Source organism: Scleropages formosus, chromosome 20, assembly GCF_900964775.1.
Source record: "Scleropages formosus chromosome 20, fSclFor1.1, whole genome shotgun sequence".
NCBI lineage: Eukaryota > Metazoa > Chordata > Actinopteri > Osteoglossiformes > Osteoglossidae > Scleropages > Scleropages formosus.
In genome coordinates this window covers 5,620,633-5,645,440 of record NC_041825.1, presented here as the reverse complement: position 1 = coordinate 5,645,440, position 24,808 = coordinate 5,620,633, and the positions used below count along the sequence as shown (strand labels likewise).

At 44.1% G+C, this 24,808-nt stretch overlaps 2 protein-coding genes across 7 annotated transcripts in view; both read left to right on the top strand.

Moving 5' to 3' along the window:
- Positions 1-4,583, top strand: part of rab11fip3 (RAB11 family interacting protein 3 (class II)) — a 48,433-nt gene extending 43,850 nt beyond the window's left edge. For all 3 annotated transcript variants that reach the window (XM_018735005.2, XM_018735006.2, XM_018735003.2), the window contains 5 exons: positions 45-126; positions 1,373-1,510; positions 1,768-1,923; positions 2,382-2,522; positions 2,738-4,583. In XM_018735005.2, the coding sequence (XP_018590521.2) occupies positions 45-126; positions 1,373-1,510; positions 1,768-1,923; positions 2,382-2,522; positions 2,738-2,851 (631 nt within the window). In that variant the 3' untranslated portion in view covers positions 2,852-4,583. The remainder of the gene's footprint in view (positions 1-44; positions 127-1,372; positions 1,511-1,767; positions 1,924-2,381; positions 2,523-2,737) is intronic.
- Positions 4,584-9,246: 4,663 nt separating this feature from the next.
- telo2 (TEL2, telomere maintenance 2, homolog (S. cerevisiae)) lies at positions 9,247-24,407 on the top strand. 4 transcript variants are annotated; one of them, XR_001965259.2, is made up of 22 exons: positions 9,247-9,345; positions 10,075-10,429; positions 10,721-10,998; positions 11,346-11,414; positions 12,260-12,407; positions 12,507-12,609; positions 12,736-12,804; positions 13,083-13,224; positions 13,420-13,556; positions 14,221-14,300; positions 14,380-14,514; positions 15,049-15,137; positions 15,218-15,309; positions 15,393-15,509; positions 15,591-15,662; positions 16,289-16,456; positions 16,575-16,666; positions 16,758-16,857; positions 16,941-17,005; positions 18,186-18,301; positions 20,231-20,543; positions 24,227-24,407. XR_001965259.2 is itself a non-coding variant. In XM_018735045.2 (21 exons), exons 2-21 carry the CDS (start codon positions 10,089-10,091, stop codon positions 20,347-20,349), a joined length of 2,532 nt encoding a protein of 843 aa, XP_018590561.2. In that variant the 5' UTR covers positions 9,247-9,345; positions 10,075-10,088; the 3' UTR covers positions 20,350-21,334. The 4 variants fall into 4 exon arrangements, 3 of the variants coding, with proteins under 3 accessions (XP_018590561.2, XP_018590562.2, XP_018590563.2); XM_018735045.2 differs by lacking the exon at positions 24,227-24,407 and having other exon boundaries at positions 20,231-21,334; XM_018735046.2 differs by lacking the exon at positions 24,227-24,407 and having other exon boundaries at positions 9,247-9,351; positions 20,231-21,334.
- Positions 24,408-24,808: the final 401 nt, after the last annotated feature.

The window sequence follows — 24,808 nt, the reverse complement described above, 5'->3', positions numbered from 1 at the left end:
ACACTCTGGAAACCCTTTCTGGTTGTACCGTCCTGTTACTCCAGGCTACAGCAGTTGGATGAGGAGAACAGCGAGCTGCGATCTTGTGTGCCCTGCCTTCGCGCCAACATTGAGCGGTTAGAGGAGGTAAAGCCACCAGTCTGTACTCTCTGTGAGCCCTCCAAGGTCAAGGATGTCCAAATGTGTACGTTCCAGATTGCTTCATGAAGTTTATTTCTTTTGAGGGAAATGATTTGAAGTTGAGGTGTGCACTCCTCAAATGGTTCATGGTTCAGGATGCTCTGGCCAGTCAGCTCATGGTGCTGCAAGGAGTGTGGTTCTCGCTGTGTATCTGGACATGGACAACATGTTTAATACTCAGAGCAGAGCAAACTGAACACAAATGAGAACAGTTTCAAACCTCCAAACCAACTCTTCAGGACTGAGACTGATGCCATAAAGAACATTTTCTCTACAGCTTCAAAAAAGTTTCTCATGATCGTGTAACGTGTGAATATTACGTAAGTAATATGTCGGTGAAAAATTTCTTTAAAATGTGTTCAAAACTGCTTAAAGACTGGACTTTATATCATTAAAAAGCTGTATAGAATCGTTTAGTAAATTATTCAAAAACATATTTCTGCTGTTTCTACTGCTGGAATAAAAGTAGCAAGTTTGTGTCATCAAATTTCTCATTTTCATTTATTTGTAGTAACTAAAGCACACAGGGCCTACTGGCACAGAACCTGCTGGAACATTCTCCTTTCTGACCACCATCTATGTTGCTTTTTATTGCCTGAGGCAGAGAGAGGCACCCTACCTCACCAGTGGCAGTTCTACCTTGTATGGTGTCCTGGACGAACCCCCTGCTCAGCGCCCCCCCTCCACTCCCCCCAAAAAAAAAGCCTCTCGCTCGCTCCCCCCTCCCCTCCTGCTCTCCTTGCAAATGTTACCTCAGGTGTCGCCATTGGATGCCTTGAGGTGATGTCAACTAACCCCGCCCCTCCTCGTATTTCTTAGTAAGAGTACAGGTGTGTGTTCGACTTCATAGAGTGCCTGTGCTGCGCAGTCAGAGCCTCGTATGACATCAAAGTACCGCAAGAGCGATTCGAAAGCATATGGAGGTGCAGTCTGCTCGCGAGACGCTCCCGCGGTACTTTGATGTCATACGCCAAACGGTCTGCGCAGACGTGATGCGCAAATAAGCGGTAAAAACTTCATTGCACTTTTTTTTTTTTTTTCCTCCTCCTCTTTTCCCTTCTCCCCTTTTTGCGCGGGTGCCCCATGCCACCCCCAGTAAGATGCTGCCCATGGCGCCCATGCCTAAATCTGCCACTGTACCTCACTCATGCTCGCTCCCGCTGTCTTCACCACACTCTTTCTCTCCCCCCAGGAGAAGAGAAAGCTGCAGGATGAGCTGGAGGATGTGACGGAGAGGCTGGGTGAAGAGATGGAGTCACGCAGGAAAATGGCGGATAAGCTGTCCCACGAGAGTCACAAACACCAAAAAGAGAAGGAGAGCATGCAGGAGGTGGGCAAGGGCTCCTTTCACTGACCAGGAGACAGGAGCACAGCTAAGTGGTCTGATCTCAGTGCACATGAGTAAGGCCAGTTATCTTAAGCTGTGATGAACACACTGCTCTTCACTCAGTGACATTTTCAGCTTATGAGTAATTTATCATGAACACACTGCCCTTTTGAAGACAAATTGATCCCAGGTTATGGAAAAGGTGAGCTATTGCTTGAAGTGGTCAGAAGTTGCATGGAGACCCTTTTTGTTGTTTGTAGCTGATTGAGGACCTGCGCAAACAACTGGAGCACCTGCAGCTATACAAGCTGGAGGTGGAGGCCCGGAGTGGACGTTCTCCCAGCGCTGGGCTGCAGGAGTACCAGAGCCGCACGCGCGAGGCTGAGTTGGAGCAGGAGATCCGCCGGCTCAAACAGGTGGGGTGCCACGCAGTAGGTGAAGCAGCGCTCACAGTTTGTGCCATTACATTTACACTTATTCATTTAGCACACACTTTTGTCCAAAGCAACGTACATCTCAGCAAATGTACAATTTATGCATTACATTAGGAGAAGGAGACGTAGCTGGAGACACAGCTGCAGACAAAGTCTCAAGCAAACCTAGTTCGTTACCACTTGCTGCACCAAAGTTCATCGATCGAGTAGGTGCATACAACACAGGATAGACAAATCCCAATACCCTCCCACCATTACTTGGGTTGTCAGGGAAGGATATATGTGGCAATACAGATGATTTCTTTAGCCTTACCGCCATACTGTACCCTGCCTTTGTATCTCTTGTCTGTGTACAGACCTCTGCTGTTTTTTTTGTTTGTTTTTGGTTCACTCTGTGTCACTGAGTCAGCTGGGACATAACCAAAATCTTTCCCCTGCAGGACAACCGCAGCCTGAAGGAGCAGAATGACGAACTTAATGGTCAAATCATCAACCTTAGCATTCAGGGGGCCAAGAACCTGTTCTCCGCCTCCTTCTCAGAGTCTCTGGCTGCAGAGATCAGCTCCGTGTCCAGGGATGAGGTGAGGTGAAATGTTTCTCGTTAGCGAACAACAAACAGTGACATTCGGTATGATGATAGTTACAGAAGTATAGAGTGACACCTTCTGTATTTTTAATGCTTCTTTACGATAATTGCACCCTACACTGAAGTCTTCTGTTTTATTTTTTCCTTGTTTTGTCAAATGCTGCTCATAGTCATGTCTTCTAATAAATCTTTGTTCTGTTCTGTTTCAAGTTAATGGAGGCTATTCACAAACAGGAAGAGATCAACTACAGGTTGCAGGACTACATTGACCGCATCATTGTTGCCATAATGGAGTCTAACCCTTCCATCCTGGAAGTGAAGTAGCAGCTATCCTCCCTTCTGGTTCTTCTGGGCGCCCCTGGTCCTACACTCCTCCTTTCCTTGTCCCACTGGATATTGAAGAACTTTTGCTATATAAAAATATACTTGTATGATTCAAGACTCTGCCATGTTTCCAATGGTAGATGTGGATTCAGGGTTTGGTGTTATCCAGGGAATCATTGGACCATCCCTTGTGTTTCCTTGTTAATCGTGTGCGTGCGTGCGTTTGTGGTTGATTCTCGGTTCCTGTGACTTCCCTGTAGTTAAGGGTGGGAGGGACCTGGGTCTTCACTCTCTCTCCCCCTGCGTCTGTGTGTGGGTGTGTGTGTCTGGGTGCTGTTTGCTCTCAACCCTTTCACTAGACATTTGTGTAAATGAGGTCTCAGCTGTTAGGGTGTGATGCTCTGTTTGGGAGCTGACTCTCCAACGACTGGGCATCTTCTCCGACCGTTTTCATCCTTTAAGGGTCTGTCACTTTGGAGGAGCAATCATAGCTGCTGGTTATTTATCAGTTGTCACAATAAATTATTGATTATCAGGCTCCCGGTGCCTGGCAGCTCTGCAGTTGGCCGCTCTGTGAGCTGTTTGCCAAAGGAACTCAACCCTGCATTTACCCCAAGTGAACCCCCACTTAATGCCTTCACTCTCTCACATTTTAGTATATTGCCCACTTTGTTTATTGTTGAGGAGTTGCGTGTTGCTCCACTTGGGTAAGACAAAACAGAAAAAGCATTCTGTGCAGGGTCTCAAGATAAAATTAGACGGCAGCCGACAAGTAGTTAGGCCATGAAATTGCACCCTTTAGATTTATTTTAAAGTTTAGTCAAATCTGAAATGTATGATGCACTAGTTTGAGGATTAAGCCACTGTTCAGTGAAACAGACCTGTTTATACAGAAAAAATGATCTGGAGGAGATGGCTTTTTTTACATAGGCTTCTAGTGCGGACCACAAAATGCATAAATGATTTGAGTATGTTTTGTTTTTTGTTTTTGCTTGTTTGTAGCACATCAGTCTGGCTACCCAAGTGATGGGCAATAGGTACGGTAGAGGGGTAGTTGCCCTGAGGGTCAGCATGTGGAATGATAGTCCCAAGAGCCCTTGAGTTCTGTCTCTGTGTGTTTTTGTGTTTTATGTGTGTTTCTTTAATTGACCACTCCTGGGAGTAGGTGGCCCTCCAGCCCACAGCTGCTGGCTCAGATAAGAACAGGGTCACATCTGAAGGTGTCGGAGAAGAACGGCAGAGGATCGATCCTCTGTGTGCTTGAGTTTGGGGAAGGAATTGCCAGGGTGGAGCAGTCAACCATTAAGCTGACTTCTGTCCAGGAGTCCTGACCCTTTGAAACTCACTTTGAACGTCAAAGGTCACCCTGACTTTATGAAATCCTCACAAAAGGCGTTTTCAAAAGACTGTCCTTGTCATTGAAATTTTTTCTTTAAATTATTCCCAATTTTTTAAAAACACCAACCTGTGAATGCAACATCCAGATAGGAGGAAAAAGTGGAAGAATTAATCATAAAAAATGCACTTCAGCTTCTTACGGCACAATGTAATTGTTGGGCTTCATCACTACATGTCTGTTAAAGGCTAAGGCTACGTGCAAGAGTTTGTGAAGCAAATCACAAGTCCTGTTGGCAGTGTGTTGGATTTCCACTAATTTGAGGCAGAGGGACATTTAAGAAATGTATACAGTAAAACCATGTTGAGAAGAACTAATTAAAATTTTAAAGTACAACATATCTTGGGAGGGACCAGTTCGCTCTCGTCTTTTTTTTTTTTTTTTTTTTTCCCCCCCCTTTCCCCTCTCCACTGCAGATAGCTGTGTAGTTCCTCACTTGCTCCTTCTTTCTCATCTGTATTCAACAAACACAATGGTTGTGACTTACATTCTAAAGTGCTGGGTGCACTGCGTCGGTGTTCAGCAGATGAACAGAAACTGTACTACATCACGACACACGGGACCTTCAAGAGGCAGTTTGGATCTCCTACTCAGCAGTCTGAGGGCTTTGAAGCTCTTGGTTCATAGAGACACTTGCCTTAGGAGGAGGAGGAGGACCCTGAATCTACAAACGCATGGCTGTTCTAAAGCAATAACCATAATGCAGGAGAAGATCTGGTGGAATTGTTAGTCGTTACCAACAGGATGGACATCTGTAGACTAAAGACAGGACTGGACACAAAAGGCAGAACACCAGCCGTACACCTGTGGGCAACAACCTGAACGCATGATCCACCACATGGAGAACTCTGGTGTCTCAGCAGCCACTTTGTTTTGTCTTGGGTGTATTATTTTGAATAAAGAAGTCGTGCAGCTCTGTTCTTGGCAGAGGAGCTAAGGCATTTAAAAAAAGTTGCCTTTGACTGATGGCCCTGTGACGGGACATATCTGTATGTCTGTTCCTCACGGCTGGAGACGCACGAGGAGCATCAGGGCTGCTCTGTGGATCGGCTCATCTCACCAGGAGAACGGAACCTCACCGAACCACCTAAACACTTGCTGCATAATCTTTATTTAGTGCTAAGTAAAATGGCCTTTGGATGTAAATGACTGTATATGTAAACACTCATTTTCTAACTTGTAGCCTTGTAGGTATTTTTATAGAAAGGAGAATAAGAATGATGTAGTTGTCCTCCACTGGGAATTAGCCCTTGTGGGGTGTCTCCTCGAGACCCCTCACCCTTTCACACACACTTTTATTTCTCATGTCAGACATGCAATGAAACACATTTCTCTGCTTTTGTCTTAAGATGGCCAGATGGACACTTATCCATGACTGCCTGGGCCTTTCTGGGTCATGAAGGGAAGGTGGCTTTAAGTTGCCTGACTTGCTGGACATGTATAATGTAGGTGAAGCATTTCTCAGAGAATTGGGGTGGGGTAGCGGTGTGCACTTAATTTACAGGTGTAATTTGCTCATCTAGTGCTTGAGACTTTATCTGCGAGTTTCTCATTTGTTTCATATTTGGAGCTGCTCACTGTAATGTCAAGTCAAAAAGGACACTTTAGGAGAGTGTTGGGCTGTACATGAGAGGGTAACAGGGCAAGCTGTGTTTTTAATATGATTTAAAGCATGGCATGGCAGCTGTTCCCGCAGCCTGTTAATTAGTTTTACGGTGCTGTGTCTTTTGCACTACAGTGCCTCAGATAAGTTTGGGACTTGAAATAACTAAATGAAGGCAACTGCATCAGATGTCTGTACTTATTACATTTCATTTGCGGGATCAACTGTTCACTGTATTATGCACTTTAGTTACCCTTCTGTTGAAGAAAAAAAAAAACAGTCCTGCTTTAAAAATTGCCAAAGAAGGAGTTCAACATGCATCAGTTTGCTAAATCAGTTTGACTACATATCTATTTGGTACAATTCAGTGTCAGACATACAGTGAGCAGCTGAACTGTAGAAACAAGCTTTTAACCAGATCTGAAGTATTTTGTTCTGTATTTTATGTTTTTGTAATATGTTTGCTCTTTAAAAATGTTATGCACAAACCAATGAAATAATCAATGAGGGATGATAGTACTTAGAGGGTCTCACTGGTCAGTCATTATGTTTTGAGATGCTCACACACTCCTCCTACCTAATTTGGGTTTGCTGGTCCAGTACTGTGCATACACCATCTCCGTCAGCCTCTCACTGGTCTAAATATGGTAGGACAAGCAATGTGTAGGCTTGTTAATAATTGTAATGAAGTTTAAATGTGAATATGAATCATTATTTTTTGTAAGACTTTTGCTCTAACTCTAGCTTCCAAATGTCCAAAGAGTTGGTCCTAAGGCACGAATATCACTATTGGGTGCTGCACTAATGGTTCACTAGTTTAAAGACATGAGACAAAGATTTTAAAAAAAAAAAAAAAAGGAAGATTGTAATGTCAAATGAAGTTTATTCAAATTGTGGAGGATACTGTATTAAAAGATCAGTATTGTGTACTGCTGTATGTTGTTTCTTTTGAAAAATTCTGAGAGATGTAATCATTATTGTTTGGAGAATTATAGACTTTCCAAGTCACTGTAAAAAGAAAAAAAAAAAACAATATCGAAAAAGTCTGGTGGTGGTTATTATGGCTGATGTGAAGATATGAGCTCTTATCTGGGTTACAAGTTGCATTGGGTGATTATTATAGTTTACTTGCATTAAGAACTTGAGAAATTGAACTCCATTTTAGAGTGAACCCACAAATTGCACATTTCTAAATTAAATTTGGTACTATGAGCAGCTATCTTGTGCTGCTTTGAAGTTTCAGATCATTTAAATCATTTTATGATATGAATAGGATTATGTTTGAAGAATTTGTTCATTAACACACAACTTGAATTCCAAACACGGTATTTCTAGTCACCATAGTAATGGTGCCAGTTACTTTCTCAGAATGCCCATTTCAGACATTCTAATCATGTTTTTGAGGGGGTGGGGTGCTGCAGTGGGTTTGGCCAGGGCCTGCTCTCCGGTGGGTCTGGGGTTCGAGTCCTACTTGGGGTGCCTTGCCATGGAGTGGCGTCCCGTATGGGGTGTGTCCCCCCAACCCCTCAGCCTTGCACCCTGTGTTGCTGGGTTAGGCTCCGGCTTGCGGTGACCGCATTCGGGACAAGCGGTTTCACTTGCGCACGCGCGCGCGCGTGTGTGTGTGTGTGTGTGTGTGTGTGTAATCATGTTTCCTGTATTGTTTCACCTTCCCTGGTATTAGAAAATAATTCCTTAAAATCCATTCTTAAGATGGGGTCTGGATAACAATCTTTTCCAAAATTACACGAAACATGTGTACCTAACAATCTTTATACAGAACACTCTAATTCTCCCGATAAAGTCTGAAGGAACGACAATGAAGTTTTAGGGAGTTTGATGACAAAATATAACTATCAGTACTACTGCTTAGCATGTGACAGCAAATTTTTTTGTTTTTATTATGCCAGGAGACCATTTCAGAATGGCTTTGCCATTACCTCGGTTTTATTAAAGTTAAAATTACTGCATGCTTACAAAATATTCGTAGAAATTTAGATGTAGGTCTACTTTGTGCTTATTGTAGCTCAGCATCCCACTGCAGCAGTGGAGTGTCCAGCAGGTCCACCCTGAAGCCCTTTCAAAAGGTACCATCCATTTACTGTCAACATGGAAAATATTAATCCCAAAGGAAATCACATTAGCTTATAACAACACAGTAATGACAGAGGACACACTACCAGCATAGGAATCTATACAGTAACTATCACTTTGACAAGTATGCTGCCTTTACCCTTCATGGCCTCAGACTGATTTAGGCCTCTTTCCAGTTGTGCCCACCTTCTGCTCAGAGGCTTCCAGCATCAGCTGTACTAGAAAGGACTCTTTGGCAGCATCTGAAGACCAGCCAGTGCAGATACCATGGTGTTTACCATGTGTTACAAAGGGCACTTTGCATGTTTACCTAATGCTTTTCTCCAGAGCAACTTCCAATGAACTCTATGTAGCATTATCAGCCCACACACCTTATTCACCACAGTGACTTACACTGCTAGATACACTACTTACATTGGGTCACTCATCCATACATCAGTGGAACACACTCTGTGTCACTCACACTCTACAAGTAACTTGAGTCACCAGTCTTCCTGAAGAGCATGTCTCTGGATTGGGGGAGGAAACCCACACAGACAAGGGGAGAACATGCAAACTCCACATAGAGAGCATGGGGGGTTGAACCCACAACCTCTCACACCACCTGTACACCATAAGAGAGCAGCAATACTCACTGTGCCACCATGCTGTTCCAGTAAGAGAGCTTGTTTAGGGTCCTGTGTATACCCCATTTACCCTGTTTAGTGTAACATCGCCCCAAACGATCAGCAAATGGCAGAGCTGATGGCTCTGAGATGCGCAGGTGGGGAATCAAGAAGAGTTGGAATGAAACCCAACTCTTTCCATGGTGGTAATAGGTGTCTCCAGGCTCCAGGTGTCAGGATGGGGTTAAATAGTGTTCTGAGTGTTACTTAGCACTGCATGCCCTTCAGTGGAGACATGAATGGAACACCAGCAAGGAGAAGAGCCTGGAAGAGGATGGAGGAGGGTCCTCAGTGCATGAGAGACAAAATGTGTTCCACACACAGTTATACGGAGCTAGCTGACCAAGGAGACACTTCTACTCATACTGACTTATTACCTGTGTTTCGCATTTCAGAAGGATGTGTTAAATTCCCTACTATGTAATAAACATCGTTTGTTTCATTTAAAGCCACTCTTTTCAATTGTTTTTTTTTTTTTTTTTTTTTTTTAAATACATTTCACTGAACGAATATAGCTGGGATCAGGGAACGGTCTTCGTTGCTGTGCTCATTTTCAGCACGGACGTATTTTATAGGTACAAGCAGACGTAAAGCGGCTGCGACAGGCGCACACAGGCGTAGCGAACACGGACTCATTTAAGAGGCGCACGCACGATGGCAGCGGTGGAGTTTAAATAAAATGCTCACGAATTTCAGAGGAACCTGTTTTATTGTCATTTCATGTTTATCGTCGCCGGTGAGGGTAAACTCATTCATGAATATATTTGTGTAAATATTGAGGAGTAATCATACCTATAGCGAACAAACTAGTAGAGTAAACAAACAAAGAAGACTCTTTCTCTTTCTGTGTTTTCACGTGACGAACAATTATATATATTTAATTATATTTCTGCATGAAGCTCCTGAAATTGAGCTGTGCTGATTGAAAAAAAAAAAAAAAAAATTACTGAGCATACATACAGCCGTGGTTTTGTAACACTCAGAGCACGTTTGAAATTTGTCCAGAGTTTCATCAGTTTGTCCTGATCAGAAATAACTTCTGCCAGTTTTTGTAATTTACTAAATTTAATTCAATTTCTGAATTCTTTTTTTATGTACTAACTGGCAGTTTTAATTCACCTAACAATGGGTGTGACAACTTGTCAGTTTTTGGAGGCCAAACAATATTATCAGTAGTGCTCAGTGGAGTTTAACACAGATTTTGGTGGGCATGCCATGATGTTATGTTTGCTTGAACTCTGAAAGGTGGGCACACCCGATGTGTCCTCCTGTATCCCACCATAACGCCTCTGCGCTTCAAACTCCACCGGAGACAAGCCTGCGCTGCTGGTTACTACAGTTCAGGCAGCTGAACTGATACCACGGTGCTTTTTTACAGTACAGTTTTAAATACGTCGTGTGAGCTTTATAAAGCCTCTATGATAAGACAAACACCAGGCAGTATATTGCTCTTCTGTGCCCTCAGGACCGTGGGGTTAGATGGAAGCGCAGCGCTCCGAAACAGAGGTTCGGCTGGAGGTGAACCGATGTATCCGGACCATCTCTACATCACGCGATGCGGTGGAGGTGGTTGCGAGTCTTCGCACCCTGGCCGGCTACTTGCCCGATGGACCCCACGCTCGCGCCTCTGCCAGCGAGAGGGAGGAATTCGACCGAGCACACTACACCATGGTCCTGAAGGTTCTCGTTGGGGGTCTCCACGCTGACTGGCGGCAGCGTCTTACCTCCGCTGAGCACACGGAGCTGTGGGGTGCATTCTTCCTCCAAGGTCCCCCAGACCAGGCTCTGCTGGTCATTATGGACTGCATTGGCACTATTGGGTGAGTCTTGTGGCAGCAGGTATCATGGTGATTAGAGCTGCTGCCTTGCACTTTACGGACACAGGTTCAAATCCCACCTCCTTCTGTAATTTCCTTGAGCAAGGTACTTAGCCCGAATTGCTCCAGTAAAAATTACCCATCTGTATAAAGGGGTTAGTTACTGAGAGTAGCTTTGGACTGCAGCATCAGCTAAGTGAATATGATGTATTTTTCTAGGCTGATGAGGAGGACTGTGTTCTAGGTCTTTACGGTAGTCATCCTCATGTTTTCCTCTTTCTTCATACCTGGTAGCCAGAGTTCAGGCCAGGACAAGATGGTGGACATCCTCGAGTTGTACCTTCAGAATGGCCGTGTGGGGGCTTTGTTGTGGTCTCGGTGCCAAGGACCTGGGTCCCCGGACTCCCCTCAACTCAGAGAAACCCTCCTGGGACGCATGGTGTCTCTGCCTGACTTAATGGCAAACCGCCTGTACCCGCACAACAGACCACTGTTCCTTTCTGCGCAATATTATTCCTTGCTGGCCCAGGAGTTTAAGTTTGCCTTAGATAAGACTTGCAAAGCTTTGAAAGGTAAGCCACAGAGGTACTTTGTGCTTTTTCTCTGTATATTATTTTTGTGTCAAGTACACAAGCATAAATAGGGGAGATCATATGGGATAAAGACATGATCTTGTAATTAGAGGGTTGTTCATACAAGTCCTAGCTGGCCCTGCTGTTGAACCCTTGATCAAATTAATTATCCTTAAATAGTTAGTTAAATAATAATAAATATTCTTAAATAATTAATATTCCAGTCACTGTGATATGGCCTTTTCCTTCAAGTAATGATACACACTTTGCGTGTTTTGCATGTTTAAATAACGTAACGCATTACTGTGCATACTACTTTGCGACCTTGAGTGTCTCTGTGTCCGCAGATGGACAGGACTGTTCTTTGAGGTTTGTCGCACAGCTCCTGGGGAAGACCTGTGTGCAGGGACACAGTGGTACGTGTACCTTAAATGTACTTATGAGCAGTGTGTTGGATCAGCAGGTAGCGCTGTTGATTCATGAATGTGGCCTTGTGTGTGTGTGTGTGCGCAGTTTTTTTTGTGCTTTCCCCATGTTTGTGTCTCCTCATGCAGTTCCTCTGCATTTGTGGCTCTAAATTACTCTAAATGTGTGTACGTAGTATGTACATATGGCCCTACAGTTATGACTGGGCTCCATTCCAACAACCCCATCGCAAGTCAACAATCCCCTTATATTGTGTTGCATGAATCATATGGATGTATGAACAATTAATGTATGATTGCTGCATTGTACAGTACATTTGTTATATATTTTAACTAGTTTCACATTCATTTTAACATACAACTATAATTAATTACAGTACAGTATCATACTTTCATGCTACGCTTTTCACATTTATTTCTAAATGCTTTATCATAATCAACGGAACACTTACTTTTTTGATTGCTAGATTGGGAATCACAAATGAAAAAGTCTGTAAACAACCTGTGGTCACTGCTAGACATCCGAAGAGTATTGAGACCCAAATGCTAAAAAACACGGTGTCTCGTGGCAGTGTGTCCAGCCAATGTTGTCATACTGCAGGTGGAGCGGGCCTGCTTAGACATTACAGCCAAACGTCAGGATTTGAAAATAATAGAATTAGATTAATAGTATGGCCCACCTAAGCTGCGAATGTTGAACATGAGGACCACCTTTATATATTCATGTGTGTATATATTGTAGTGGTTTGGCACTGGGTCTGGAATGGTTGTATATTCTCTGTTCTATAGCAATATCCATTTTCAGCAGTTTTGCCATGTGTGCTGTTCTCAAACAGAGCACCTCTTTAAAGATCTAGTACCCCACCTCTCTGCTAGCACACGCTCAGACATGGTGTGGCAGAGGGTGTGCTGGCGGCTGATGGAGGACATTCCGGATCGTTGGATGGAGAGTGTGGTCACCGGATTGGTGCAAGTTGTGACTGGGTGAGTGCTGAGCTCTCTCAGGTGTGAAGGAGGGTTGTTCGGAGCAAAGTGCTTCATGTGTCCAATGGCTGCCTTTCTCTCTCTCTCTCTGGGTTTCAGACCTGCGGCACTTGCCAGGATTTTGGGTAATTTGGTAGTGAAAAACAAGAAGTCCCAGTTTGTCCTCACTCACAAGCTCCTTTTGCTGCAGTATAAATATGAGGTGAGAAGAGGGACAGCATTCAAGTTCCTTTGTCATTTTTTTCCACAAAAGCCCAAGTTGAGACTGGAAGAACTGGATCTGATCATGTTACTAACCTCTGTGATTTGCTCTTTCTCCTTAATATAGACCTGTGTGTTGCGGACGCTGCTGGGATATCTGGCACAGGACAGGGAACGCCGCCCCCTGCTCATTCAGGTCAGCAGTTTTTGCTTGTGTGTGTGCGCGTGCCTTGATGCACTATCAGAGTTTCAAGTCTGCACAAACTGCAGTTACGTGGAGAGCAGGGTGTTTAATGTGTTCCCGTGTGCACGTCTACAATTGTCACCTTGTGCACCATGTTCTCCAGTCAAGTGTGTACATTGTCTCTGAGTCCAGTTCAACAGTACTGTATGGTATGCCAGTGTGGTGAAGAGTGTATGTGGTCTAACCCAGGATGCTCACAGCAGTACATGCGTGTATGCCACTGATCTCAGGTGCTGCGGGCACTGTGCCAGGCCTGGTCGAGTAGCAGCTCGGTTCGACATACTCCTGTGGAGCAGCAGCTCTACCTGAGCCGGGCGCTGCTGCTGTGCGTGAGCCTTCTGAGCGAAGCGGAGCTGCAGGAGTTGCGCGCAGGTCAGCCGCCATACCGGGAGACACAGGCTGCTCTCCTGAACCACACTGCATTTCTTGTTGTGCGTTATCGCAATGACTTGAGTCATCCTGATGATCACCTGATCTTTGACACGTAACCTGAGACTGTTGTGACTTCCTTCTGTCTTGGAAGTCTATTTTGTGCCTCTGTCATCATGCTGCTCTGCTTCTCATCAGAGCTGATGCAGTGCATGCTGGGAGGGATGCAGTGCCACCTGGACAGCAACGTAGTGAGGATACGGCGGATAGGTATGGTGGTGGGCGAGTGTCTGAGCTCCCGACTCAACACCCAAGAGGCCAGACTCAAATTCGAGGTACATTGTTGTCCTGTGTTCCATAGCATCGTTATTTTGTTGTTGGAATATATCTTTTTCAGACAACTGAAGGTTCTTTGGTGTGTCAAGGCACGCTAAAACTTGGAAAAAGGGTTTTATTACCGATTTGTAGAATTTCAGCAGGTGTTATCCATCACTAATATACGTACGTGCTCCCCAAAGAGTGTACAACTGTGCTCATGTTAATTCACCTGTTCTCTGTGTGCTCACATCCAGTTTGCAGTAATCACAAAAGATTAAATGAAAAATGTAATGAGGACCAGTAAATAATGAAATAAAATAAAAAGTGAGTGCACTCCAACTGCAACTATTTCACTATAAGCTGTTATTTGTAATCATCATAAAGGTATGAAAATAAGCATGGTCATAGTCAAAAAGAAGCAATAAAATTTAGGAATGAAATCTATCATTTAGGTAATCTACCAGCAGTTACAGCAGACACAAAGAAAATAGGCTTGCAAATAAAGTCTAATAATAATAAAGGGCTAATAAATAATAAAGTCAAAGTGAGCACATTCTAACACTGCCATATTATTATTTGTTTCAATAATTTTAGTACAGAATTTTACTGTCTTTTCTGTCCCTTTACACTGTGAAATCTTTAAGGTGATGCCCTGCTGCTCTCCTGTTTTCTTTTCTCCAGTATGAACAGGATGAGGAGACTAAAGAGCTGGTCTCCATGATGGACCCCTTTCCTCCTGAAGATGCAGTACTTACTGACAGGTGCTTCATCATCTAGTCTTGTACTCTTCTGTACATAGTTTTGATCATGCTTTCAACCCCATGGATGTCTTTCTCACAGATTGGACACACTCCAGATTAGCCACTGCTCCAAGGACAAAGAGATGGGTTCTCCTGAAGAACCTGTCACACTGACAAGCCACTTGGAAAGCCAGGGGCCACCAGCGGACAAGGGCTCAGACTCCGAGCTGGACAGGTGAAAGATCTACAGGGTACAAAGTACCTATAGTCACACTTAGAATTATGCATTTATACAGCTGGTTAGCTTTATATTATATAATAATTTTTACACGTTTTGTATTTTGATGTCTTGTATGACCACTCTGTATTGTCTCTTTTTCAGACATTGCTGCTTTCTGTTTTTACTGCTATCATCACTGTACTGAAAATCATATTATTTGTGCAACCTTTTGTATGTTACTGGTCCATGAACATTGATGTCACCATCTGTCAGACATTACATATGTCATTTTTTACGTAACATGTACGGTACGTTGAAGAAGGTAGTTTGCAGACGCCTCCATGCTCTACAAAGTAAAGTACCCATTAGTGTGCTCTCCCATCTCTTCTCTCTAATTTTTACTGGAGTAATTCAGGGTAAGTGCCTTGTTTCAAGGTGCTACAGCAGGAGGTAGGATTTGAAAGTTGGTCCTTCCAGTACACGGCAGCAGTTCTAACCACTCACTATGCCACCTGATCAACGTTACACGTGTGTTTTTCTGCGTGGCAGTGATGATGAACTGACTCCTTACGACATGTCGGATGATCGAGAAATGACCAAATCGGCTCCCCCTCGCTACATCAGAGACTGCCTGGAGGGTGAGAGTCTTGCTTTGTCTTTGTGATCCCACTGTTGACATGGACTTTTCATACACGTGTAACCTGCCCCCCTCCCCCAGGCCTCATCTTCTCCGAGGATCCGACACGGGTGGAGCTCAGTCTCCAGGCCGCCGAGGGTCTGGTGCGCAAGAACCCCTCAGCGGCCAGAGAGGTGAGGACCCTAGAGTACCAGTCCGTTGTGCTGTTCTTTAGCGCTCAGGATTTGGATCTCACTCCAGGTGCTTCTGTGTGCAGGTGAGCGTGGAGCTGACCAAAGTGCTCCTCCATCTCGAAGACAAGTACAGCACACCCAGCTTCTTGGCCCTGAGGCAGGCTGCTATGGTGGCCCTTGCTGTGGTGGACAGCATCCCGGTCAGTTTGAAGAAAACGCATCAGGAGCACACATGGAATTTGGTCAGTGTGACCTGTCTTTGGATTTTCTGTCCTTCACAGGTCGCTGAGTACTTGACCACCGAGTTCTACTCCGTGAACTACAGTCTGCGGCAGCGCATGGACATTCTGGAGGTGAGACATTTTCAGGTTCTCCTTCAGATTTGTAGAATTGTTGGTGACCGTATGCTGGTTACTGACCCAGTTATGACCTGATGTCTGTCTTTGTCTAACTTGTTTTGCTTGTAACTCCAAAGTGAGATCAATAAAAAGCTTAATGACACACATGTGTCTCATTCTCTCCTACCTTGATTTATTTGCTGGTTATGGTTTGTAACAATGTCAGCTATTAGAATGATAAATACACACTTAACAAAAAAATAAACTTTGAGCTACATTAAAATTATTGAAAATCAGAATACCTGCTCTCCATAAGCGTTTATTTAATAATTGTTGCCAGATTCAGTTCATAAACACATGCACATCTCTTCATCTTTTTAGTGATCTCAATCGTACCAGAACAACACACATGACTGGAAACTCTGTGAAAGTGATCCCGTTACCTATTTACTGTTGGTCACATTTACTACACTACAGGGCAGAAATTGTACGCAAAGATCAGTGAAGAAAATGTCTTGGAAAAATAAACCGGATGATGTTTGTATTTTTGAGACTTGAAACAGGAGGAGCCGGTGTATGAATCGGCGAGTGCAGCCATCACCCTTGCGATACGCAGTGTGTTGCTCTCTTATGACAATCAGGTCCTTGCCCTGTCAGCCCAAGAGCTGTCCAAGCCGATCGCGGAGCAAGGCCGGCCCTCTCTTCCCCCTTCAGCTGCGGTGACGCTCGTTGACCCACAGTCCGTGCCCTCGAACTGGCGACAGGTCGTGGAGCAGCGCATTCAGAGCAAGACGCGGCGATTTGGCAAAGTGAGTGTCTGACCCACTCCAGTTGGATTGCGCTGTTTGCTGGGGATTTGACCTGCACAAGGCTGAGATTCACACTGTCATCGATGGGGTCCTTGTTACCGTTGTGTGTCCCTGCCAGAGTGGCGCTCCGGCGCCTGTGACGGCCACTCCAAACCGTTACGCTTCCGTTGCTGGATTCTTCTTCTTCCCTCTGCTGCAGAGCTATGACAGGTACTTGTATAATAACAGGAGCTTCAGTGATCGGGTTCAAATGCAGGGTGTTTGTAACAGAGCTGTTTGAAATAACTATACCCTCTCTCAGACCACAGGTGACCTTTGACCTGTTGGGAAGTGATCACCTGGTACTGGGGAGGTTGGTCCACACACTGGGGCTCCTAATGCACCTGGCTGTAAATGCCCCGGTATGTTCTGGCCATGTCTGGCAGCCCCACGTCTGACCCGTCTCTCAGCACAACACTGACTTCCTGTCTGTACTGTCCCGCAGGTGGCCACTCAGATGGGCAGAAGTCTGCTGGACTTTGTGTGGGCTATACGCTACCATACGGACCAGTGAGTAAGACCGGGGGGCTCCGCGGGAACTGGGTTAGAAACACCTGCTGCAGCCCTTCAGCTTTTCCATTACTTCTGCTTTGTTCACATTTGCAGAGGTGCTCTGATAGAGGGAGCTAATTCCCCTTGACTTGCCACAGGGGTCTGTCCGGCCGATCTCCTGCCAACAACAGTATTATAACCATAAGGATTTATAAATATTATAGGACATTATAAGGATTATATAACCATAAGGATTTACAAACAACATGCATAAAGCTTTATTGTGTATGGCTTTGTTGTATTTTTTTAAACCAGCTGAACACATTATTCATGTTAAAGCTAATATAATGTTAACATACAGTGCAGTATTATATAACTATATTTTCATGCTGCACTTTTCTTTTCTAAATCAGTTTTTTTCTGCACCACCAGATTACATTTGCACTGATTGATTTAGCAGACACTTCTCTCCAAAGCAACGTTTTCTGAGGACAGTACAGAGAGCGTATTGACATCAGCAGAAGGAGATTAATGACGCTGTCATTTGTTAACGATGTTGGCAAAAAGGGAAACTTGAATCACAACAAAATGTTCTGTAGATGAAACAGCATTTCTGTAAATAAAATGTCATCACTGATGATCGCACTGATGGTACGACCAAACAAGGTATAAGGACAGCCGTCGTGAGTGTGGTTCGTTGCAAGTTTGTTGTATTTTACATTTGTCAGATGTGTATGAAAACAGTGTGCAGTAGGTGGGGTGGCAGTTGGCATAGCGGCTGGAGCTGCTGCCTTGCAGTCAAATGACCCAGGTTTGAATCCCACCTCCTGCTGTAGTGCTCTTGATCAAGGTACTTACCCTGAATTGCTCCAGTAAAAAGGACCCAGGTGTATAAATGAGTAGATCATTGTAAGTAGCTTTGGAAAAAAGAATCAGTGACATAAATAAAGGGGGTTGTGGTAGTGCAGCAGGTTTGGCCAGGACCTGCTGTGTGGCGGGTCTGGGGTTCGAGTCCTGTTTGGGGTGCCTTGCTGTAGAGCGTGTCCCCTCCAGCCTTGTGCTCTGTGTTGCCGGGTTAGTCTTTGGTTCGCCACGACCCCGCTCGGGACAAGCAGTTGTAGACTGTGTCTGTGTGTGACATAAATAAGGGTAACTGTAGGTGTAACTGACATGTCCTGACTGGCGTGCTCTCTTTCAGGGTGGTGCGCCAGGGTGTCCTTTTCTCCGTCTGTGCAGTGTTTCTGAGCATGCCCGGTCAGTGCCTGTTGGCGGAGCTCAGTGACCACCTGCTGGAGACCAGGGCCTGGCTGGCAGGTAAGAGCATCTTTTCCCAACAGCCATATCCTATTTACTGGATTCGGAGCTGCTTTTATCTCAAAGTCTCAAATACTTCATTCTTGTGTACTTTTTTTAGCTACATCCTTATAGTCATATCCTCAAGATCTTCACACACTGCAGCTAGTGTTTTTCCACCTCCTGCTATTTAAGTTTATTTGATTGTGTTAAATTTATTCTTTATGCACTGCAGTTCAGTTTTTTTTTTTTTTTTTTTTTTATAGCCCACTTCCCGACAGACCACTTCTGAACACTTAGTAGTGAGTAGAGTAGTGCAAAAATAATACGCATTAATTAGTGCTATTAATAACACAGGTTAAAATAAATATGGGGAAAAAAGACAGAAACCAAGAGATGAGTAGAAACAAAACTCCTAAAGCTGCAAAGGGGAGGAAAGAAACCTCTGGGAGTCTAAGGCCACCTGACTAAACGCCCCCCGCCAGGCTTGTTAGTATGTGTAACCAGGTGATCTTTAGTAGGAGAGGCAGAAGAAACACAGAGTTTGGACTTCAGCCTGGGTGTTTTGATGGCCAGTGGAATCTGAGGAAAAGTAATCCATATGGTCATTACAATTAAGTCTGTTAGATGGCAAGAAAAACAACAGTCATATCCTTGCAGTTGAAGGATTTGAGTCCCACCTTCTGCTGTGTTACTCTTGACCAAGTTACGTAGCCAGAATTGAGAGTAGAAAATTAAAACTTACTGTAACTACTGTAAATTCTGACAAATCACACAATAATACAGATGCGGAGATGTACTTGAAGACGTACAGCACCTAAATAAAATTCAAAAAGAATCCCCCCCCCAATTTAGATTAAGATTTAGTATGTCACTTACTTGACTTTTTTTTTTTTTTATAAATACACTGAAGCAGCATTCTATTATAATGATTGGGGCTCTTAGAAGGGTTGGAATCAGGTGCCTTTGATAGGGCCGTCACGTATGTTGGATCGTGGTGTCGGCTGTTCCGGAGCGTGAGCAGTTCTGCAGCGCTGCTCTTGACAGGTGACTGAAGGCAACTTCCAGGTACCAGGGAGCACAGTGCTCACTACAGAGGGCCCCCAACACCTGCAACCCGCTGCCGTGGGCTGTTCCCGTCAGCAGGAATGTGCGTCAGCCAGGGACGTCCTGGCCTCCAAGCAGACGGGGGACAGCGCAGCTGGAGGGGCAGATTTTTCTGGGAAGCGAAGCGCAGGAAGCAGAGAGGATTTCAGGATTTCCCGGCCGGTGCAGACAGTCCGGGTGACGTGCTTGCTCAGCTGCCGCTCTATTTTCTTCGCTCCTGCTGCGTGTCCCTCACAGCGGCATCCCGCCGTCTCAGCACATTCTAGTAGCCCTGTCAATGAAGGTCTTTATGTTGCGCCGTACTGAGTCTGCATTCGGGCACAGCTCTCCTTAGAGTCAGGAATATTGTTTTATTGCATCCTTTAATCCTAAGGAAGTTAGTTTTATTTGTACAGCTTTTTAAATTAATGAAAGGCATTACACCAGGGCCCTCTTGGGACTTCAGCTGCCAGACTACATTTACATTTATTCTTTTATCTGACACTTTTCTCCAAAGCGACTTACGATTTTAAGGTACTTAGTTATTTTCCCATTTATACAGCGGGGTAATTTTTCTTTCTTTACTGGAGCAATAGAGGCTAAGTACTTTGTTCAAGGGTACTACAGCTGGAAATAGGAATTGAACTTGCAGCCTTTGGAGCCAAAGCCAGCAGCTCTAACTGCTGTACTCCCAGCCTATAAATGAGATGTGTGCTTAATCACGGTACATTTCGTTTGACCCCTTATTGACCCCGTCATAAAAGTGTCAGTCCGTCCTTTTATCTGTATGTCAGTTCGTCATGTTGTCTACCCACTCCTCTAAGTCACTTAACCCAGTGATGTCCTCCTGTGTCCATTACACAGACGTAGCTGAGGGAGACGCTGACGCAGACTGCCGGACCCTGGCCATGCAGGCTCTCGTGTTGCTGGACAAGAGTCTTAGGACCCAACTGGAGCCCTCAGCCCTAGACCTCAAATCCTGAGCGGGAGGAGAGCAGGGGGGTGCGGTGCTCCATCCCGATTTATCTCGCATCCATCCGTTCAATTATAGAAACCACAAACAGAGCGGCGTCGCAGGTCAAAAATAACCCTTTTGGAGTTTTACCAAGGAAGGCGGATGTCTTTTACCTCATTTTCCTGTACTTGAGGGCCTTCACAGAAATCCTCCTATTTACAGGTGTGTAAAAGGGAAGTTGTGTAACAACCAGCTCCTGCACGACACATCCTCTTTCCTGATCACTGCTTCAGTGTGTGTGAATGTCACTTGCATTTTGTTTTGCTTTGTGTTGAATCACTCTGATTATTCCCTTTGTCTGTTTGTAAACGCTAAATGTATTGTGAATATCGAGTGGAATAACTGACATCGTCCTTTCATGTTATCTTGAGGTTCTGTGTGTTAAAGATTGCAAAGCGACTTGAATGTTTAACTCCTGAGCTGATTTTTATTCTTTCCCCCTCGATTTGTCCAGCAGGTGGCATTATTGTTTTTGACACCAACATTTCAGATTTTTTTTCCCCACCAAGTTTTCACATAAACTTTTGTCGTTCACTTGTGTGGAATATATGTAACCGCAGGCGTGAATGTTACTGTGGAAAGCTTTGTTTTCGAAGAAATGTAGGAAAAAAAATTTGTTGAAAATGATGCATCTTACAAATCCTTGACATGTTTTCGCAGATAATTTTAAATTTTTTTTTAGCAATTTGATGTATTACCATTGACTTCTGTGTAGTACTGGTGTGAATGCAAGTAAAGGATTTCCTGAGGAATAGTTCCCAAGGTGCTGTGAAGTTTGTATGATCAGTCCGTGCAGCCTGTGTGCGTTTACTTCTATTCATGTATAATGTGGTGAGTGAATGCAGCCGTTTGGTGTGTTTTCTGTTGTGCACATCTTAATCCTCTATATGCTTTATTGCTATTTTAAAGGGAACATTGTTTTATGACACTTTGGAGAAAAGCACACACACACCACACACACACATTTTCAGAACCGCTTGTCCCATACGGGGTCGCGGGGAACCGGAGCCTAACCCGGCAACAGAGGGCGTAAGGCCAGACGGGGAGGGGACACACCCAGGACGGGACGCCAGTCCGTCGCAAGGCACCCCAAGCTGGACTCGAACCCCAGACACACCGGAGAGCAGGACTGTGGTCCAACCCACTGCGCCGCTGTGCCACCGCACCCCCTCCCATGGAGAAAAGCATCACCTAAATAAATGGACAAAAATAAACTATAAATAATTGAAACCCGACAAGATGTTGAGCTTTTTGCTCAGGCTTAGTTGATTTTTTTTTTTTTTTTTTTTTAAAATAGCAAGCTGTTGTGTGTTACTCTTGGAATGTGGTTCCTGCTGTTTTTACACTCTGCCCATATGGTATTTCTGAGTTCATCCTGAGTCAGTGGGTTTGTCATCTTTGCAGGAGAGGGTTGCAATACCATGGCTTTACATTTAGCTTACATTTATCTGACACTTTTCTCCATAGCAACTTAGTGTTCATCTACAATTTTTTACCTTTTTATCCAGGTGGGTAATTTTACTGGAGCAATTTAAGGTAAGTACCTTGCTCAAAGGTACTACAGCTAAAAGTGCAATTTGAACCTGTGACCTTTAGGTCCAAAGGCAGCAGCTCTAACCCCTATGCTACCAGCTGCTCTAAAAGAAGTTCGAAGTACCACCATGGATATAGAGTTCATGACGTCTTCTATTGTAGTGCAGGAGGGTCATGAGGTCACAGTGAAACGTGTGGAATGGCACGCGTACGGAGCACTGTCCCTCGTCTCCTCCGTCTACAGGGTAATTATGGGAAGCGTTAAACCCACCAAACTGACACATACAGTATATTAAAGCAGGAAGAAGTATGTTTTACTCATAGTCTTGAGTGTAGCCTTCACACAGTTCAGACAGTCTCCACGGGTTGTCCGTGCTGGCAGCAGCCCCGAGACAGACTGTACGCGCTGGCTTTGTGAACGTGCCTAAACGCGGTCTTTCCGTTGTTTATTTACGAGAAATACTTAAATATTTTCTACAAGTTTTCGTATAGAGTTTGCATTTCCTGAGAATGAAAGGAACCAGGATGTTTAGAGTATGTCACAAAGAACCCCTAAATTAATCCTCAGGATGTGAGTGATGAACAGTCCAGCTGAGGAAATAAAGCTGAAACCGAAGTGCTGTAATTTAATGTTCTTCGGTGATGTGGAACACTTTTCTATTCTCTCTACTGAAAAGTGCAAACAAAAAAGGGAAATATGTAATACCCTTGAGCAACGTAGTTACACTAAAAAAAATTGCTGCAGTATAATTGCCCTGCTGTATAAATGGGTAAACAATTGTAAGCTTATAACTAATAATTGCACCCTTAACATCGTAAGTCGCTTTTGAGAAAAACATCAGCTAAATGAATAAATGTAAATGTAAAGCACCACGGTTGCTTAGTTGTTTTACTAAAAAAAAAATATAGTAAAGGACAAATGCTAGAGTAATGTTAATGTCAGTGTTAAGGGCAGGAGGTTTTCTAGTATTATATCCCAGTGAAGAGCGGTTATTACATTCTAAAGCTGGGAAAACGCTCTTGATATATTTCCCGAATCATGCGTAGTGACCCTAAAGCCGCAGTCTGACCCGGATTTATACCATGGCACATTTTTTTAGAAGCAGCATTTCATACTTGATGTGAAAAGCAATATTTGCAGTGGTGTTCCTCCTGCTTAAGGAAAGAGAATAAAGAATTGTTTTCCAAACAATGAGCGACCACAACTTCTTGTCATTTGTTCGTCTTCTGCCAAGACCCCTTAACCGCCAGTCCCTGTGCTGCTTGTGACCCCCGCTGATCGTCGTACTTTTCTCATTTGAGTTCATTGCTCTGCTTTTTCAGAAAGGGCGAGTAACGGAAGACACGTTTTCTGTCCAGTAACAGGCCTGTCAGGTTTACGTTTACACTCAACGGACGCGCTTTGGCAACGTCACGGAATCCTGCAGAAGGCGCTTTGGATGTTGCTTACGAGGATTCCTACGTGTAAGTCCTTTAATAATATCAGGCTCCGGCTAGGCAGCACAGCAGTGAAGGGTACAAAGTTTCAAATCAAATCAAATCAAGCTTTATTGTCACATCATCCTCAACATAACATGTAGAGAAGAGTGAAAATCTTTAGTGCAGCTCCAGAAAATGCAGTATTAAGAGTATGTCATAAGTTACGTTAACACCCAGTATATATTCACCCTGAGGGATGCGGGTTCAAGCCCTGGTCTTTGTCGCCACAGCTTGATCAAGGTACTTACCCTAAATTTCTCAAGTAAGAACACCCTGCTATGTGAATAGGGGCAGAAGGTGGTGTAGTGGTTAGCGTTCCTGCTTCTGGACTTGAAGGTCACAGGTTTAAATTCCATCTTTTGCTCCAGTACCCTTGAGCACAGTGTTTACCCTAAAGTACTACACTGAATGGTAAATGAATGTGTTTGAATAGTGCAACTCCCTTTGGCTGGAATTACCAGGTGGGTATTGAATTGCTAATGACTGTAATTTCAGTTAAATTATCTGCTTGGTTTATTTTCATAATGGAGGCTTTTTGGAAATCAGTACTATAACAGAATAATGAGATTATTTTGTTTAAATAAGGCCGGTCTCATGTTGACCAAGAACTATATTATACGCTCCATAAACGTGCTTTGAGGAGATGTTAGTGGCAGCCTCACGGTGCAGAGACAAGGGAGTCTACCTTTGGGGCTTCAACGAGTAAGGCCACCGCTACTGCGTGAGTTCTGCGGTCCACAAGGTACCACGGTAACAGACCAAGTGTCATGACATTTGGGTTTTCCCTGCAGCAGTAACCTGGTGTTTCCTCCCCTCTCAACTCCTCCACCCAGTTTTGCTTTCTCCATGGGCCTCTGGAAGTACCTGTGGGCAGTGAAGAAGACCGACTTCATCCCATCCTACACCTCACGTCTCTCGCGGAACCTCCTGGGCCAGACTGATTTATGCATCATCCCTGACAGTACAGCCACTCCCATCTGTCTCTTACTTGAATGCTCCTTGTTTTCTCTCAGAGGTGCATCGCTTTGGAGAAAAGCATCTCCTACATGAATAAATGTAAATATGAGCATCTATTAGTTTTGTATTAGGATTAACAAAGTACTTAACTAGTTGTTAATGACAAACTAGCAGTTTTTTGTGTGAACATCTAAATTGCCCAGTTTAGTGCTAGTTTTCTCTTGCCCATAATGGCTATATATATAGTATATAATATTTCAAAAGCAAGAAATGAAATAAAGGAACAGTTACATATTTTATCTACATTTTATATACCCAGCAGAAGCCGGTGTGTGTGTCTGTGTGTAAATACATACATATATATACATATATATATATGTATATGTATGAGAGAGAGCTGATATATATTTAAATCAAGACTTTTGCTTGGAAAAACTTAAGTTTCCCTGACTCCGGCT

Coding starts and splice junctions, on each gene's coding strand:
- telo2 (XM_018735045.2), top strand. CDS start 10,089: ATGGAAGCGCAGCGCTCCGAAACAGAGGTTCGGCTGGAGGTGAACCGA. Junction 14,301..14,379: donor GATGCAGTACTTACTGACAG/GTGCTTCATCAT, acceptor TCTTTCTCACAG/ATTGGACACACTCCAGATTA. Junction 15,310..15,392: donor ACCCCTCAGCGGCCAGAGAG/GTGAGGACCCTA, acceptor TTCTGTGTGCAG/GTGAGCGTGGAGCTGACCAA.